Genomic DNA, 18,535 nt, shown 5'->3' on the forward strand with positions numbered 1-18,535 from the left:
AAAACAGCATTTAAATGTTGGTTTACGTGTTATCTGTAACTTAACAGTTTTCATAGATAGATAAAAAGTAGCATTTCTACTCACAACTAAGACCGCAATATTAGTCACCACTAAAAACGTGTGTGTGAAAGTGAAAAATATCTCGATAGCCATACTATATAATAGAAGAATGATCTTAAATGAACTTGGTCAGTACTATTGAAAAGTTTACGTTACTTGCCCCAGCACCTTTATTACTTTTTCCCCATTGCTGTCTTTACTGAGATAGACATTACTATTCTAAGACAGATCACAGACAAAACACCTTTTTTTATTAAGAATGTGCAAGACCAATTATACTTCCTGACAAAAATAGTGTTATATTATATCCATATATTGTAGTCGTCTGATATACCTAACTGTTTTTTATTAAGCTAATGACTAGGTCCAAAATTCTTAATTTCTCATGAGGAAGCCAATAAATTTAGCAAAACATCGGCGAATTTAAATAGAGGTAAAATGAAAATCTTGCAGTCTCCCTCCACTTATTTATTAAACATTCAGTTAATTTAAAATTCCTGACATGTTTCGGATACAGTGGTGTCCATGTAAACAAATAAAATTAAAAATAATATAATAAAAAAAATATTTGACATGGAATCAAACCCTGGGGCGTATATCTAATACCAATTTTAAACTTTTTATCTCCTGATGATGGATATCACTGTATCCGAAACATGTCGGGAATTTTAAATTAACTGAATGTTTAATCAATAAGTGAAGGGAGAAGGCAGACATGCATTTTCATTTTACCTTGATCTACGACTCCACTGCTAGTATGGATTATTTCTTCACTATTAAGAATTTAAATAAATTTAATCTTTGATTTATCGATATTGACATGACGAATAAACCAGTTCGACTAGAAAACCTGAAAATTTGTCTCTGTAGTGACTTTGTAAGTTTGTTTTTGTTTGATCGCGAAGGACTTATATTATTGATTTCTAATTATCTGATTAGCATCGCCTGGCTCTACCATCCCATTCAACATTAATCGATGTTGTTACAGCCGGAGATAAATTATGTTTGGCCTGCTCTTAAAGAGGCTGCGGGTATAACGTTAGAAACTGCAATTATAAGTTTCAGCTTTTTAATATGTATTCTGCTGTATTCGAGTTTTTAAATAAATCAAACTTTTCCTTCATAATAATCAATTTTTTAAGTAATAAATAATTTTTATCTAAATGTTATGTTAATGTTAGGCCATTTGCCAAATAGCACCGTTAAGAACCGTTCTGAATTTAAATTGTGTTTTTTTACCACTTTTATCTAGGAGCAGCTGTAAAATATTATTATCTGCCACCTTTAGTCATGATATTACTATGAAAAATTATATTTTAGTAGATTTGATCAGAACCATCTATTTGTTTTATATTTCGAGATTTTTATAATTTACTGCATAAAATAAATGAGAAACATTCCAAATATGAAGTAACTAACGTGTATTAGCATTCTTACTGAAGTATATTGTCTGTTTTTGTTTGCTTATTATGCAAATTAATAGAATATTCTAGGAACAAACTAATAAAATAAAATTTATTTTACAACTCCTATTTAAAATATTAACGTATATGTATTATTTTTAGGTGGCTTTACGGACCTTCGAAGAAAAATTTACAGATTAAACAATTTAACGTTTAGCTATCCGTCGTCACCGCTGCTGACTCAACCCCTGGATATTCCATCAGCATTAATTTGTAATGAATTTTCACAGCCGGACAGGTGTCTGGACAGAAATATATGTGAATGTGTACACCTGGAGACTGTTCCTTTGGGACACACTGTCGAGATAATTCTTATAGAGCGAGGTTTGTTTTTAGTTTATCAGTGGTAATTAAATAGCTTTCTCTATTAACAAATTGTGCACTATTTTCTATTATTAGTGGAAGTTATATTACAAGGATCGTAACATACTAGTCGTGTAATAAGAAAGGTACTCTTTTTTTTTTAAACTTTAATTGGTTAATCTTTAATAACCTTCTTACAGAATTAGGCGAAAACGTTGTTAGTTAAGTACTTGGCTAAATTTTCAAGAGTCGTACTTTAAGTGGTTTTAAGGCGAAATATATATATATATATATATATATATATATATATATAGACATATATAGGTCTGATTAATACCTTTTCAATATAAAGGGGATATATTAAATATTTTTCTTTGAAATTAAAAATGAGCACAGTTCTCTTTCAAAATTTACATTTTTGTTCTTGCGTAAAGCAACTAAAAATTAACTTTTTTGATCTTTTATTATTTTTGTATCGTAGCTGAATATTCCTGGGTTAACACAAAATAAATAAAACTCTCAAACCACGAAAAAAGTAGAATCCCAAAATAAAGTTAGTTGCTTTTCTTCTTCTTTTACATAGAAAATCTATTCCAGGCTTAGGTTGTTAAGTTATTATAAGAATTAATGCTAGGAAAAAGGTTTTTGTGTTTTTTATAATTTTTTTTGTTCTACCTGTTTAGGTATGTTTAAAAATTGGGTATTTATTACAAAAGCAATTGAAATTGCAAATAATGCAAATATGCACATCATCAGTCGTAACATATACACCGTTACAGCATTTTAAATATTTTTCCTAAACTAAGACATTATGAAAGTGGGAAATAAATTAACATGTTCAGTAGTTCATATAAAAATATTTACGTTAAAAATTCATAGAAAAGAATAATTTTCGATTGTTTGAGAATTTAAAACACGAAAGAAAAACTTACCGAAACATAACAAACACAACGATAAGTATCGTTTTCTGTTTCGGTAGTTTGTTTTATTTTATTTATAATTAAAACAATATACATCCTGTATAATGTTTTAAAGTACAAATTAAAATCTCTAATTATTGTGTTTTTGTTGGACGTCCACATATGGATTATGTGTGGATTAAATAAGAGGTTCTAAATCAAAAGCCCCAATTGAATAACCTAGGCGAATTTTGTTACAAATATATTTTTTTACTCAATTCTTACTAAATTCTTTAGACAAACTACTGTCTACTAAAATATGAATATCAAGGGGAAGGGCCCAGCAAAAGCTCAATAAAGGTGATGGGAATTCTCATTCCACATATCAAGGTAAGGATAGATAAAGGTGATTCAAAGCACCGTTCTCAGCAAAGTTCCGTCTGCATATATACAAATTAATGAATTTTTCTTTTAATGATTTAAATTTACAATGATTTATTCCAACATCTAACTAGAAAAAAATTTATTTAATTTTATTACACTTAGGAAATAGAGTTTTTTTTTTCTGTACTCTATAAACATTTTGTATTCCTTAATATAAATAAATTTTCCCTTCTGAAATACTCAATCACGTTATTTTTGTCAAAAAATTCGTTTGACGTTTAAAAGTTGTAGAGCAAGTTTAATCATTATGTTGTAATCGGTTTTCATTTGATTTTTGCGTTCAATAAAAGTTGACTGATGTTGAATGTCTTTAATAGAGTGGCACATATTAACGGCAGCCTATCAGTCTGGAGAACGCTAATTGGTGGTGGGTTGCCATGAATTATTTTAGGGATGCTTACCTTTTAAAAAATAAATAATGTAGTTGAAAGCCCCTTTAACTGACAAATTGGTTCTCATATACACAAAAGAATGTAAAGAATATTAAAGAATGTAAGGAAATATAACATATAGTAAAACACAAAGTAAGCCTGAACAACACTATATTATTAAAAAAAATCTGTGAATACTGGTCAGTGTTCGTTGTTTAATCTTTCATTAAAATAAATCATTGTTGTAAAAATTATACGACAGTTTCTTATTAAAAGTACAACCTTTGAAATCAAAACTCAATGCACCAAAGTTATAAAACATTAAAACAGAATCAATAACCCGCTGGTATCTACCTATCTTTTGACCAAAGTCAGCAACCTACCGCAGGAAAGTGACATTAAAAGGTATTGAATAAACTATTTCAGCAGATATGCAAATTAAATTACATTGGCGGCGAGATCTAAAGTTCTTTGTCACTAGATAATAATTAGTAAATTAAGGAACTATTACATATTATAAGTTAGCCAATATGACTAGTCCTAAAATCCAAATAACAATAACAAATGAGAAATAATGACATTGCTTACACATTCCTTTTATCTGGTTTGACCTGGTAACCCATTGTGTAGGTTCAAGGACAGAAGCTGCCTAGGTCCAATCAATAACGTCGTGATGAGGCAAGAAATCCTGATACAGCTCTAATTTATGATGGGAAATGGAAAAAGCGTCGGAGTGGCTTGGGATGGTCTTGGGATGGCACTTAAGACTTAATACTTCGCTTAAGGCTTGGCTTAAGACGCTGCATAAGACCTTACCTAAGATCCTGCATAAGACCCTAAAATTAACACGTGAAACTTAAAAAATGGCGGCTTAAAAACCATGAGAAAATGTTTACAAAGAATAGAAATCCAGCTTACCTCAAGATGTTGGAGGGTCTTTTAGAAAGGGTGTAGTAATCTTTTACGTTCTATGGCTAGTGTTGCCATGAGGTAACTATGAAATTTTACCTTCGTTATGCAGTTAGTTACGCAAAAAAACGCCCGGTAAATAAAAGGTAAATAAATCGCCCGGGGCGTAAACGAGTTTTTATTAAGCGACGCCCTACTTTGAACAAATCTAAGTAAAGACTATTTAAGCTAAAAACTAAATGACAAATTGGACAAATAGCAACTGGATAGGCCTCTTCATCGTAGTTCCATTGCTGGCTCGTATTTTTCAGGCTCGAATATCAATCAATCAATGCTTTATTGTCAAGAAATTGTTACAATTTGTAGACAAAGCTGTAAAACAAAAAAGACACAAAAATGCAAACGAAACACAATTAAAAAAAAGAAAAACAAAACAAAATTTAAAAAAACTATAAATAAATAAATAGAATAGATTATCTACAATATATACAGATTAATACAATTTAAAAATTGTAAGTAGTCAAAAATATTATTATAAAATATACAACTTAATGTATACAATGTCAAAAAAATAGATCATTAAAAAATCTCTCTACGTTAAAAAAAATGTAAAAAATGTTTAAAAAAGTAAAAATTTATAAAAAATCCTAAAATAGCTACAAAAAGCAGTATACCTAAACATGTACAGATAGTAAAAATACATAATCAGCTAGTGCGAAATTTCAAATCAATGATTACAAAAAAAAAATCATTAACTGTGTAAAAAGCTCTCTCCAGTAAGAATGCTTTTAATGCTTTACGAAATGCAAAAAAAGATGTGATGGATTTAATTTCCAATGGCAGATGATTGTGCATTTTTTTTGCATTATATAATATGGAACTTTTGACCAACTCTGAATGTGGGGTAGGCAGGTATAGATCATGTTCCGTGTATCTAAGTAGATAACTATGGGAAGGCCTATCAGATGCTGAACCGTGTTTGCGTATTAGACAAAGGGACTCAAATATGAATAAGGATGGAAAAGTTAATATTTGAAATTTTTTGAAGAAATGCTGGCAATGACATCTGTATTTAAGTCTCAGTGTATAACGTAAAGCTCTCTTTTGTAGTCTAAAAATACGGTCAAATTGAGTTGCACTACATGTACCCCAGAATGGAAGGGCGTATCGAAGGTGCGATCCAAAAAGGGTAAAATAAACTGTTCTAGAAGTAGACAGGCTAAGCTCCTTAGAAATTGATCTTAACGCAAAACAAGCGGAACTTAATTTTCTTGATAAAAAGTCAATATGTGTGTCCCATTTTAACGAGTTGTCATCGTCTATCTCTTCCCAGATAAACGTCTTCTACCTAACTAACTTCCACTGCTGCCTTGGAAAACGCTGGTCATGTACTACGTCACCAACTTTAAAGATCTGCGTTGTACTGTTGATATTATAATGTACAGATCTTAGCTGTTGTAGATAGTCAGAAGACAACACCTTCCAGAATCTCTTCATTACGACAATTCTTCTTTCCCACAGCTTCAATACTGCTCATCTGCTTCATTAGGCACCTTATCAGAATTTTAAAAATTTGAAGTATGGGTATTTCCATTCAAAAACTAATTGGGAGTTAATATAATATTTTCTGGATTCACTATTCACTTTTATATATATAAGTAAGCGGACGAAAGTTCACAATGGCGTCAGCTTGATCTGATTTTGCTTTTTTTTTTAAATGCTTTTTCAATGTTGCAGCTAACAAAAATGGACTTCATGCCCAAAAGTAACCCTTTTCATCCTGAATTCTGCAACTTCTGATAAATCTGTGTCTCCTGTTAGTGGTCTGTCAAACCATAAAAACCTGTGGCAGTCTCGCTCATTTTCTGTTAATATAATTTGCAACGCCTTTTCTATGTCAGCTGATAGTCCAATCTTCCCAATTCTGAAATTTAATAAGACTCGTAGCAACTTAGGTACTAAATTTTCACCAGATTCCAACATCTCGTTAAGTGAACAGCAACCTCGCGCATGCGCACTCGCGAATTTTCGTTGTGTTCTTTTCCTCGCGATATACCGCCCGATGTGGCATATAGTACGCTTGACCCGAAATTGTTTGATTAGCCGGTTCAGCACAATCGTTAATAATGTATTCTTGCATCGTGGCATCGTATTCCAACAACTTAGAATTTTTACTGAGTTTATTTAATAACGAATTTAACCGTAATCGCGCATTCTCATAGTTGGAGTCTAGTTTGACATTGTCATTAATCCACGAAAGATTAATTTCATAGCCACAACCGTTAAATTTTATTTTATCTTGAATAAATGATGAGGTGGATTTATTCGCTTTGACACTTAAAATACCAATTAAGTCCAAGTCCCAAAACCGTTGAACTTTAAATTCGTCTGTACAATCCACCTTTGCCAGTTGTACATTCATTAAGTTAGAAACGTTTACATAACCCGAAAAGTTAGTAGATTGATCCACACCAAGAAAGGTCCAACCTAATTTAGTGTTCAACGCGGTTAAAGAGTCCGTAAATTTTTTAGCGCTACCCGTTATAAATTTCCAATAGTTGTCTGCTCCAATGATATGCCATTAACACTTTGATAATCGCAGGTATCAGCCATAGGAAAATTTACGACAACATCGTTAACAACTGCATCCTGAGTTACAGAGGAGTTTCAGAGAATCAAAACATATCTCAGGCACTATCAATGCAGACATTTCTATTAAATTATCAGTATATTTGGATTAAAGCCAAAAATTTACACGTTTACAAGTTTTGGGGAACTACCGAGGAAGTCCCAAAAAGGCATAATAGAAATGTAATGTATGCCCGTTACTTTCAAATTTAAACTTTTAATAACTGATTCCTTTATAAAAGTTGTTTAACTCCCGCTCGATGATGATATGCTTGATGATTATTATTATTTAGTACAAATGCGGCTGCAGTGTGTAAATACATATGGCTCAAGTTTTCGTTAGCCAATAAGCTCGAAGAAGTAGAACTTTCGATATTTTCAGTTAAACTTACGTTATTATTACTTATATTTTGCTTTATTGTAGCTTGCCTACTGGTACTTGTCTGGGTATTTACATAACTAGGATCACAAAGAGAAGTTTGTTTTTTGCCACATTTTTCACACTTTAAATGAGATGTTTTACAAAATCGTGATGTGTGGTTAACTTTTGTACAATGAAAACAACAATTTTTTGATTTAGGAATATCCTTTTTCTGTTACAAAGTTAAATTAGCCTTACACAATATCGTTTTATGTTTTCCAGAACAAAAAAGGCACTTTTCCTCTACTGGTGTGAATAAACCTGCTACTGTAAAACTACTATTCTTGTCTTTTCCAAATTCTAGATGTTTGGGTTTTTCACCACTAGGCATAATACTTTGAGCCTGTTCTACAAAATCTATTTCTACCTTTAAGAACTTAAGAAGTTTGGCCATATGGTTAGTGTACGAGAGCTCAGAATCGTTAGATTGGCCACTTCCTACTGAAGCTATATGCGAGCATTCAGATGTATTTGATTTTTTCTCTAAAATATATTTATTAAAATCAACTTTCATGAAATAAGGCAAATTCTTTAAAATTACTGATTTTAACATCATTCTATACTGATCCGAAGATATTCTTTAAAATTAAAATAAAGTGACTTGATTCCTAATGCTTGTAGTGACTTTGTAATCGTTACAGTATTATTATATAATTATACTGTAACGATTATAGTATAATTATATAATTATATAATTATATAATTATACTGCAAAATATCAAATAGATATTCTTGCTTTCTTTAAAGCAAGAATATCTCCACGACTTTTTACAGGTTGTAAAGCCAATAATTTTTGTATGTAAGTGTCCATCAGTTTTTCTGTTTTGCCAAACTCATTTTTTAATAACTCAATGGCGCCTTGGTAACATGCTTTATTTAGCGTTAAACCCTGTATTGCAATTCCAGCTTTCCCTGTTAATAAAGTCTTTAAGTAACCAAATTTAGCATCGTCATCAAGCTCGGTAATATTATGAATCGCTGCACTATACTGTTCCCAAAACATAACCCACTGATGCAAGTCGCCATTGAATTTTAATAGTTCTAATTTAGGTAACCTTACCATTGTTTTAGGCTTTATCCTTGTATTTTCCAGTGCATTACCTGTTACCTGTATATTAGCAGAATACTTTGAAGCAGAATATTAGCAGAATATTGCCATATATTGTTCATTAGCAGTAGACAGTTTATCACTGATTTCTTTAATTCGAATTCTTGTATACTTTTAGTTCTTCCTGTTGTCGTCCTTCTTGTTGTACTTTTAGTTCTTCCACGTTATCGTATTCGTAAGCCAATAGGTCTTCGGCGGCTTTTATAAATTTCGTTAAAAATGTAAAAAAAAAATACACCGAAATTAAATAAAACGTTCTTAAAATCAGGCCGTTATAATGACGTTATTCGTTACTTTAATATTGCCTTAACAATATCACTCAGTATATTATACTCATCGTTACGTTAAACAATAAAAAGCTTCCCGGGTTTCGGCACCATATGAAATTTTACCTACTTAACGCAAAAAGGTAAATAAAACGCCCGGGTCGTAAACAAGTTTTTTATTAAGCGACACCCTACTTTGAACAACTCTAAGTAAAGACTAGTTAAGCTAAAAACTAAATGACGAACACTTGGCCCGATACAATTAAGTCTTTGTTTTGCAGGCCAACACGCGGCACTTGGTAATTCGATATTGTTTTTTCTGCTGCACTATCCTGTTTAGCCCGTGTCGCTCAATATTTAGTGAATTTTATCAGTTTTGCTGTTGCGGGCGATTATTTTTAACAGTAACCATCAGGTCGAATCTTAACCTCGAGAAAATGAACTTGTTAACTTGAAGACCACACCATTTAGAAAGAAAGCTAAAACTTCCACTATGCCACACCACACATTGACTTTTTGAGGGTGTTGTGTATGACATTCGGTGAACCATTTCGGTAAAAATCATCTTCCATAGCTCTTGAAGTAAGAATAGTTTTATGACACATTTAAAAAATTGTGATTTCCATTTAAAAAACATAATGATGACGTCATTTTTTTTTCGAGTTACCCTGTATATTTCATCTGCACGTAAAAAAACCCTAAACCCAATATTAAAATCGACGTATTCGGGTATTTTTTTCAGAAACGGTCCATTTCATTTTTATTGAATTTATCCGCTACTTTACGGATGCACTGTATATGTGCTGTACTATATGCTATCTAGTAAAAATAGTTAATAGTTTGCAATAAAATTTCTCTGAAAAAAAGTTTGGGTTGGAGAACGACGTCATTAATATAAATGTGTTTATTCAACATTTTTCAAATTTCAAATTTTTATATGAACGCATTCAAAAGATAAGAGAGGGGGGACAATTAAGAGCCGCACTGTATCTAGAGTCAAAAAATTACGTGTATTAAATACGCGTTTAACGCCTGGAACCATCTCATCAGATTGACAATAATTAATAAATTCAAATTCACCTTAATAACCTTTAGACACCTCAATAACTCGCTCCGCATTCTCTTAAATATAAACCGTATTTTGGTGTAACTCAATTTTACAACACATATGGGGAAAATCCGACATTATCCATTAGAGAATGAATTCTGCCTAAATCCGCCCGGAAATTCTCTATAATATAGAAGATCATGCAAATAGACATGCAATATGCAATATGGGAAATGGTGTAAGCAGGAAAAGGGCTGAATACCTGATGCATGTATGTTATTCAATTTAAATTAACATAATTAAATCAGTAACAATTAATATATTTGGTTGCTAACTCGTAAAAAGTATTATAGTCATAAAATACTATAGTCATAAACCTTTTTAAATACAAAGTGATGTTTCAGGTACTGAATAAGCAACTTTAGAAATGTTTGTAATATGCTTCCCATATGAAACGTAGAGTAACTAACATAGTAAAAAAAATGTTGATACATAGAAATAAATGCATTATATATGAGTTAGGTAATTATGTTTTAAAGTAATATACTTAGATATGCAGATTATTTGACTAGTAAGATTTTAATTTGATCAAAATGACTGTAAACTCATTACCTAATTATGATTTATATTGCTTATATATTTAAAAAAAGGTAGCGTTTTTCCGTCTTTCTGCAAAATACATGTGTTTCAATTATTTTCAGTACAAGTATACACAATTGTAATTAAACGATCAAACGAACTTACCTGAAGTGAAGTTCGATCGTAATTATATGAAGCGTCCAGTCCGAATATATTATCTTGATTATTTACTACGTAGTCCGCCCCTGGCTACCAACCGTGCACCATATTTAAAGACCTAAATATAAAATTAAAAAACCTCGCGCTGCCAAACCCTCCCCGACCCCGTCGGTCTCTCTCTTATTCATTCTTTTAAAGATCCTATTGCTCATTAATCATTTTAACACAATTTGGGGTCTGTTGGCGGGAGGGAAGATAATATATTCGGACTGGACGCTTCATATAATTACGATCGAACTTCACTTCAGGTAAGTTCGTTTGATCGTTTAATTATATTCGCGTCCAGTCCGAATATATTATCTTGATTATTTACTACGTAGTTGTTCAGAGATTTCGTGTTAAAGATTAATGAACATGGAAAAAAGGAACATTTGTTTTACAAAAATAAACTGTATTTTCCTTGATGGCTTTACAAAATATCAAACCATAAGTAAGTAGCATTGCTAAATAATATTAAACTAAGTAATAATGTTTAAAACTGCCCTGGCAAAATCCGTTGTATTGGATAACGGACGATTGTAAAATCTAGCAAAGGTGGTCGACTGATTTGACCATCCCGCAGTCTTGAAGATTGTTTCCAAAGTCACTCCTTTCCTTAAGGCAGCAGAAGCAGATGCATGCCGTGTAGAGTGGGGCCTAAACACTGACGTGTCAAGCCCAGCTGATGACATCATTTGCTTCACCCATTTGCTCACCGTTTGCTTGCTGGCCGTTTTGTATGGCTTTTTAAGGGTTAGCAAAATTAAATCTTGATCTGGCTTTCTGTAAGGCTGGGTCCTCACAATGTAAGTTTTTAACGTAGTTGCCACGCATAACAGTGGCTTTTCCTTGAAAAAAGGTATATGAAGGGTAGGCTGGTCCTTACCAATCCCAGATGTTTTAATCGGGTCTGTAATATTAATCTGAATTCCCTCAGAATTTTCTATTACGTTGGATAATCTATAAGAGATATAGTTTGCAGCCTGCCCCCGGTGATCAAAGCCAACATTGTCACCAACTTTTGAGAAAGATGTTGCATAGTCGAGTTTTCTGCCTGTTCTTCGATGTAAGACAAAATTAACTGGGGGTCCCATGTATTGGTATACCTTGGTCGAGAAGGTCTCAACCGAGAAATGCCCTTCATAAATCTCTTTATTATAGGGTCAGCTCCAAGATCATAATAGGAAATAAGGCTAAGAGCTGACCTGTGAGAATTTAACGACCCAAATTTATAATTATGTTTCTCTGCAATAGTCTGTAGAAAAGTGAGAACCTCATGATTGGAAGCTTTATAAGGTGACAGGTTTCTTCTTAAACAGAACTGCCACCATAAACGGTAAGTAGTATCGTATTGTTTTACAGTGGAGTCGGCAGTCGAAGAAATCATAGTTTCAATGGCTATTTTGGGGACGTTTCTTTGTTCAAATGAAGACCCGATAATTTGGCGGCCACCAGGGTAAGATGATGAGCTAATGGATGCGACTGGCTGGAAGAAGAAGATAATAGTTTTTTAGACGGTTCAAAATAAATTTCTTTCCCCACAACCAGCCTGAAAAAAAGTGGAAACCAAGGCTGTGAAGGCCAAAGAGGCACAATTATAATACCTACTGCCTTATCTTGAATTATTTTTTGTAATACCCTCAACAAAACGCTAAATGGAGGGAAAGCATAAAAATATAAATTGTTCCAGTTCACGGTAAATGCATCTACCATAACTGAACCCGGATCTCTTCGCCATGATATATAATCCGTGCATTTATTATTTATATGCGAGGCAAATATATCTATTTCAGGTTGTCCAAAAGTTTTCACGATTATTTGAAAAGCGTCGTCAGATAATGACCATTCAGAATCTTGATTTGTTTGTCGGGATTCGAGATCAGCCTCGTAATTGTCGCTTGAACTCACGTAGGATGCAAAAATCCATATGTTTCTGCTCTCACACCACTGCCATATATCTCTAGTTAGAAAGCAAAGTTTTGGGTTTTGAATACTGCCCATGCGATTAATATACGATATGGCAGTGGTGTTATCGCATCTTATCAAAACGTTGCAATTAAAAAGTTGCTTTGAGAAACATCTTAAGCCGTGAAATATGGCAAGCAATTCCAAATAATTAATATGGCTATTCTTATCCTGTTCAGACCAAAAACCATGGGTCTTTTCCCCATTACAGCATGCCCCCCATCCGGTCAAAGACGCATCGGTAAAAATTACTTGCTTATAATTATCACTTTTAATATTGTTAAAAGATTTGAATATATTTTCTCTCTACCAGCTGAGATCATTATGCAAAAAGGAGGAGAGGGGCATTAACGCATCAAAATTCGTATTATTTCGGGACAAAGCTAAAAATTTTTCTCTTTCTAAAAATTTGGTGTATAGCCAACCATATTTCACGGCGGGACAAGCAGAAATTAAAATACCGATGAATTTTGCTAATTCCCGAATCCTACAAGTGGCTTTATTTCTAAAAATATGTGATAAATTATATACGATTTCCTTCTTTTTCATAGGTAGTTCGATTTTCATTGACTTAGTATCAAAAACGAACCCCAAAAAGGTTTGAACAGTGCTTGGGGAAAGACAACTTTTTTCTCTATTCAAAATAAAGCCCAGAGATCTTAATAAGTCAATAAGAACTCTAGTATTCTCTAGACAACTATCAAAAGTGTCTCCAAGAATGAGAAAATCGTCTAAATAATTTATACACAAAATGCCCTTTTTGCGTAGAAGAGAAAGTACAGGTTTCATTAATTTTGTAAAACAAAAGGGGGCCGATGATAAACCAAAAGGGATACAAGTGAATTCGTAAAGGCAATTTTTAAAATAGAATCTTAAGTACTTGCGATGATCAGGATGCACTAAAATTGAAAAATAGGCATCCTTTAGATCAACTGTGGTCATAAAAGAACCACAACTTATTAGTTTTAAGGCAGTTCTGTAATCCTCCATTTTAAAATGTGGGGCAATTACAAAATTGTTTAAGCTTTTAAGGTTTAAAATGAAACGTTTTTTCCCATTACTCTTGTCTGCAAGGAAAATTGAGGAAATAAACTGGTCAGGACAAGCTTTACATTTTTTGATAGCGCCTATTCTAAGAAGCTTCTCAACTTCCGAAGTCATAAGAGCTTCTTCGCTAACAGAAAGTTTATGGCTTATATGACTATTATAGTTAAAAGGAGGTTTTTTAGAAAACTCAATCCTGTAACTTTTTATCCAAGATAAGACAATAGAATTAGTGGTCACTTTTTTCCAAGCAGGTAAAAACCGTGACAAGCGCCCCGCAAAGACGTCTTCATCATAACTTACCTCTAGCGCCTCTTTTGAGGAGCTGCTTTGTATGTCGAAGGTCGCCCTTTCTGTGTTCTCATTTCCCTTCTGTAATGGAACGGGCGTCCCCTGTTTCCCTGTGCACTCGTGGAAGGTTTATTTCCTCCCCCCCCCCCCACTCCTCTTTTCTGAAGTTCCGGGGATAAAGGGCTGTGCACGAGGGGTAAACCGCGTGACAGGTACTGGTCGTATTTCCTTGCCAACTTTTTCCATGGCCCTTAAAGCCTGAATTTTTTCCCCTAAATTGGTTTCAAATAAAAATTCTCCAGGTGGTATTTTGTCTACCAACTTTTTTATTTGTTTATTCATCATAGGAGTAATTAATTGACGCCTTTTATTGGATATTGAGTTAAAAAGGTTACACAAAATGCGACCAGCGTCCGCCACTGGAACCAAAACTTTTTCTTTTGACTCTTTCGGCATTTTTAAATCGTTCCCCAAAAGGGCGTTTAAAGCTAGACCTAACGCGTAAAGAGATTGGCTAAGTAAAGCTTGGTACCCAGTATGAGTCTGGTCTCTAACACCGTATAAAGAATTCATGCCGGCTTCAATCTCCGGATTTATTTTGGGAGGCAATAAAAGCTTACAATTTTCCGGCATTTCATATTTTTTAAGAAACTCGTCGGTTTCTTCTTTGGATAGGCCAAAAGGCAAAATATATGACCATATTGCCTCAACGGCCGGGTGCAATTTAAAACTAGACTTTTTAACACTGCTAGGGTCCGGGCCCAGCATGTTTCTTGTCTCCTCGGATAGTAGAGTATCCTCAGATAAAACTAAGACCGGAGAGTCATCTTCTATCAAAACTCCATTTTTTTCCCTGAGCCGGACCTGTGTCCGTGATAATATTCTCTGTATCTAAGCAATGGCTTACAGAACGAGACCTCGAATCGCGCGCCGTAGTACGCGACGTACGGCCCCGACTATAAAGCGAGATCGCAACACTCGGGCTGCGACTCCCACCATCATGGCTTCGTCTGTCCCTTTCTATCCGATCCCTACGCACACTCGTCTCACTCGGAGAACGACGAGCGCGATAACGAGATCTCCCGCCATGTGTTTTTATTTTCCTAATCGCATTCGAGGAACCTTTGCTTTTTCTAGAACTTGACCGAGACCGCGACCTGTGCGCCTTCTCTTTCTCTCTCTCAAGCCTAGATATTTTCCGGTGTCGACGTAGGTCGTCATATTCCTTGCTTAAAGAGCATTTGGAACGAGCTCTACCCCTCGACCTTGACCTACTTTTATCTTTTCTTTTATGTTTTCCCATAATGGTCGATCTACAAAGATATGTCCTATGTGAGAACTAATCAGAAAGATCCTGACTCACCTGAATCAAACCGAATAAACCAGTTAAACTGCAAAATAGTCAAAATACACAAATATCACGTGTTTAAATCGTACAGCGCGGCGTAAACGAAGTGGACGGCACGGTGCACCAGAAACGAATGAATAAGAGAGAGACCGACGGGGTCGGGGAGGGTTTGGCAGCGCGAGGTTTTTTAATTTTATATTTAGGTCTTTAAATATGGTGCACGGTTGGTAGCCAGGGGCGGACTACGTAGTAAATAATCAAGATAATATATTCGGACTGGACGCGAATATAATATATTGTTACAATGATATAGGTAATATATTTTCAATTTTTCAAGAAGCTTGGGTATCCTAAGTATGACGCAAAAGACTATAAAATTTAAAAAAAACCTATGAAATTTAATTAAACATACTGTATCGTTTGTAATGCTACTTTAGAAAACCATTAAAAGCAGTTCAAAGAAGGAAATATTATTAGAAAGCATTAAAGGCAGAGCTGAAAACTAACTCTAAAAAATATAATCGTAGCGTAAGACGTGATTTATAAATGTAAATTTTTAAAAACTGAAAAAATCAATAAGCATATTTTCCAGTCTTTTCGAACGACGAATCTGCTTTGGTTTATTTTACCCAATACTTTAGTTTTAATGCGCTAGCTACACATATAAAAGCGCTAGCTGTGCGGGTGTAGTTCTGTTAGTTAAAGAATTTTTATTTTATAGACTTTTAGGATTTATCAAAATTCGCAATATAGCTTTGATTGATATAACTTTAATTTTGCGTAAAGTTGTTAAATGAAAATAAAACCAGCATTTTATTTTTTATAGCTGGAGATGACGAACACGTTCTCCATTTTCATGGAAACCACTTCTACGTGATTGGCTCTCGGGAATTTGACTATCCACCCACAAGAAAAGAAATAATAGAATTGGATAAAACCGGAAATTTATTAAAAAGAAATCTAAAGAATCCCGTAATGAAAGATACTGTGCGGGTGCCAAAGTATGGAGTGGTCATTTTAAGATTTCTTGCAGATAACCCTGGTAAGTTGCAATAAACATTGTTATCTTTAGTATAATATTCAGCATTATTAAAATTTTTAAGGCACTTGGATGATAAGGGATGAAAACTCGCATGGTTGGAGTAAAGGATTGGACATGGTAATTGAAGTGGGAGAGAGACACGAAATGGTAGCGACCCCATCAAATTTTCCTACTTGCGGAGATTATGTTGGACCTGATTTCTTTTTGTTGTAAAATATAAATTTTACCTGTGATAAGTAACATGTATGTACATGACATTTTATTATGATAATAAAAAAATATCTTGGTATATAAGAGTTCAGCAGCATATACATGACACATCGCCTTAAATTTATTGCTAAATAAATCTCGAATGAGTAAAATATTATTAAAAAATGAAGATAATTTTGTTAACTTAATGTGACTGAGAAATTGTAATTGATTTATCATAGCATGTATATAAATCTTTAGCTAATAGTCAAGTTATATTTTTTTATTTGTAAATGTTTATTATGTTGTAAATAATTTTTTGTACTATTAATAGAAGATAATATTGTTTTTGTTTACTTTTAATTTGCGGAAAACAGTAAACGCTGTTTGGGTTTTATTGTATTTATATTTTGTACGTATTATAGAATTCTGAGTACATGTTGGTTATAGTAATTATTTAAATATATTTCATATCCATTGACCTTGTCTGAAATATACATTCGTATGAACATTTTAAATTTCATGTTATAAATGTTAGATACCATCGATAGCATGAAATTGAAATATTAAAATTTGAAAATATTACAAATAAAACTGCCCAATATTGTGCAGAACATAACCTTTAATTCTGTGCCTGGCTATGGAGTTGACAGACACAGAATTACTAAAATTTCTTAAATACAAATTTTCTGATTTTAGCATCCTGTGAAATCACTTTGTAAAGAGAGAGTAGGAAAAAAATTTGGATATTAGAGCACGAAAGGTCCCAAAAAAAGCATTATTGTTAGGAAAAAAAACACTAGAGAGAAGTAGAATTATACATTCAAATAACGTTTTTTTTTTTAATATCTATCCTTTAACAAGAAAATTCTTAAATTATACAGATTTCTTAATGGGTAAAATAAATTTGTTTCCTATTTTTAAGGATATCACGTCACTCTTTCACTAAATATTAATTTAGAAAGTACTACCTTATATCCGCTATTATTGAAAAGAAGAAAAAATTGATTTATTCACATATTCAAAAGAAATATTAACTTAGATATTTAACGATACCTTTCATTACATTTAAATCAAAGTTTAATAATTCTTAAATAAAATAATTTACTTAAAGTATATTAGATTTTTAATAAAGCCAGATGAGGTCGACCTCTTAGCTCCTTTCTTCTTTTCAATATTTTACTTTTTTATTAAAACTGAAAAAAAAACGAAAAACCGAAGTTTTACTGAATAAGAAGACTTGATTTGAATCAATGTTTCGGTAGCTAAATCTACTACCATTATCAAGGTTAATAAAATGAAACAAAATTAAATATATGAAACTAGTTATTCTTTTTACATCTCTTTGATGCTTCTTATTTTATTGATTTTATATTAGCCATAATTGTACTTATTACATATGTATTCAAAAGAATAAATGTAAAGATAACTTGTAAAAAGCCTTACATATTAACACGTTCAGAAAATATAAAAATAATAGCGTAACCATTGATCTATACAGGGTGTTTCAGAATTATGGGATCAAACTTCTAGGAGTTGTTCAGTGCAATAGTGCAATAGTTCAAAATGTCTTCTTCCAACCTCAATACACCGATTTAAACGCCGCACATGATTTCGGCGGACTACACTAAAAATTTGATCCTCGTTTTGAATGATTTCAAATGCTGCTGTTATTCGTCCAATTAAGTCTAGCTCTGATTCTACTGGAGTTTCGTAGACTAAAGACTTTACATGTCCCCACAAGAAAAAATCGAGCGAGTTAAATCGGGTGACCTAGGAGGCCAAGAAACTGCTTCACCTCTGGCAATCCAATGGTGCCCAAACCGCTGAGCCAAATACTCGCGTATACAGCAAAGTCAGCCGGCGCTCCATCATGCTGAAACCACCTTTGCTGTGTAACGTTTAGTGGAACATTTTCAAGGAGTTCTGGGAGAACTTCCTCCAAGAAACGCAGATAAA

General features: G+C 33.1%; 1 protein-coding gene across 1 annotated transcript in view; it reads left to right on the forward strand.

The window, feature by feature from the left end:
• Positions 1–16,962, forward strand: part of LOC126742309 (uncharacterized) — a 77,714-nt gene extending 60,752 nt beyond the window's left edge. Inside the window, exons 7-9 of the mRNA XM_050448950.1 lie at positions 1,626–1,847; positions 16,172–16,387; positions 16,449–16,962. Of these exons, the coding sequence (XP_050304907.1) occupies positions 1,626–1,847; positions 16,172–16,387; positions 16,449–16,600 (590 nt within the window). The 3' untranslated portion in view covers positions 16,601–16,962. The remainder of the gene's footprint in view (positions 1–1,625; positions 1,848–16,171; positions 16,388–16,448) is intronic.
• The last annotated feature ends 1,573 nt before the right edge of the window (positions 16,963–18,535 follow it).

This window comes from Anthonomus grandis, chromosome 11 (assembly GCF_022605725.1).
Source record: "Anthonomus grandis grandis chromosome 11, icAntGran1.3, whole genome shotgun sequence".
Classification (NCBI taxonomy): domain Eukaryota; kingdom Metazoa; phylum Arthropoda; class Insecta; order Coleoptera; family Curculionidae; genus Anthonomus; species Anthonomus grandis.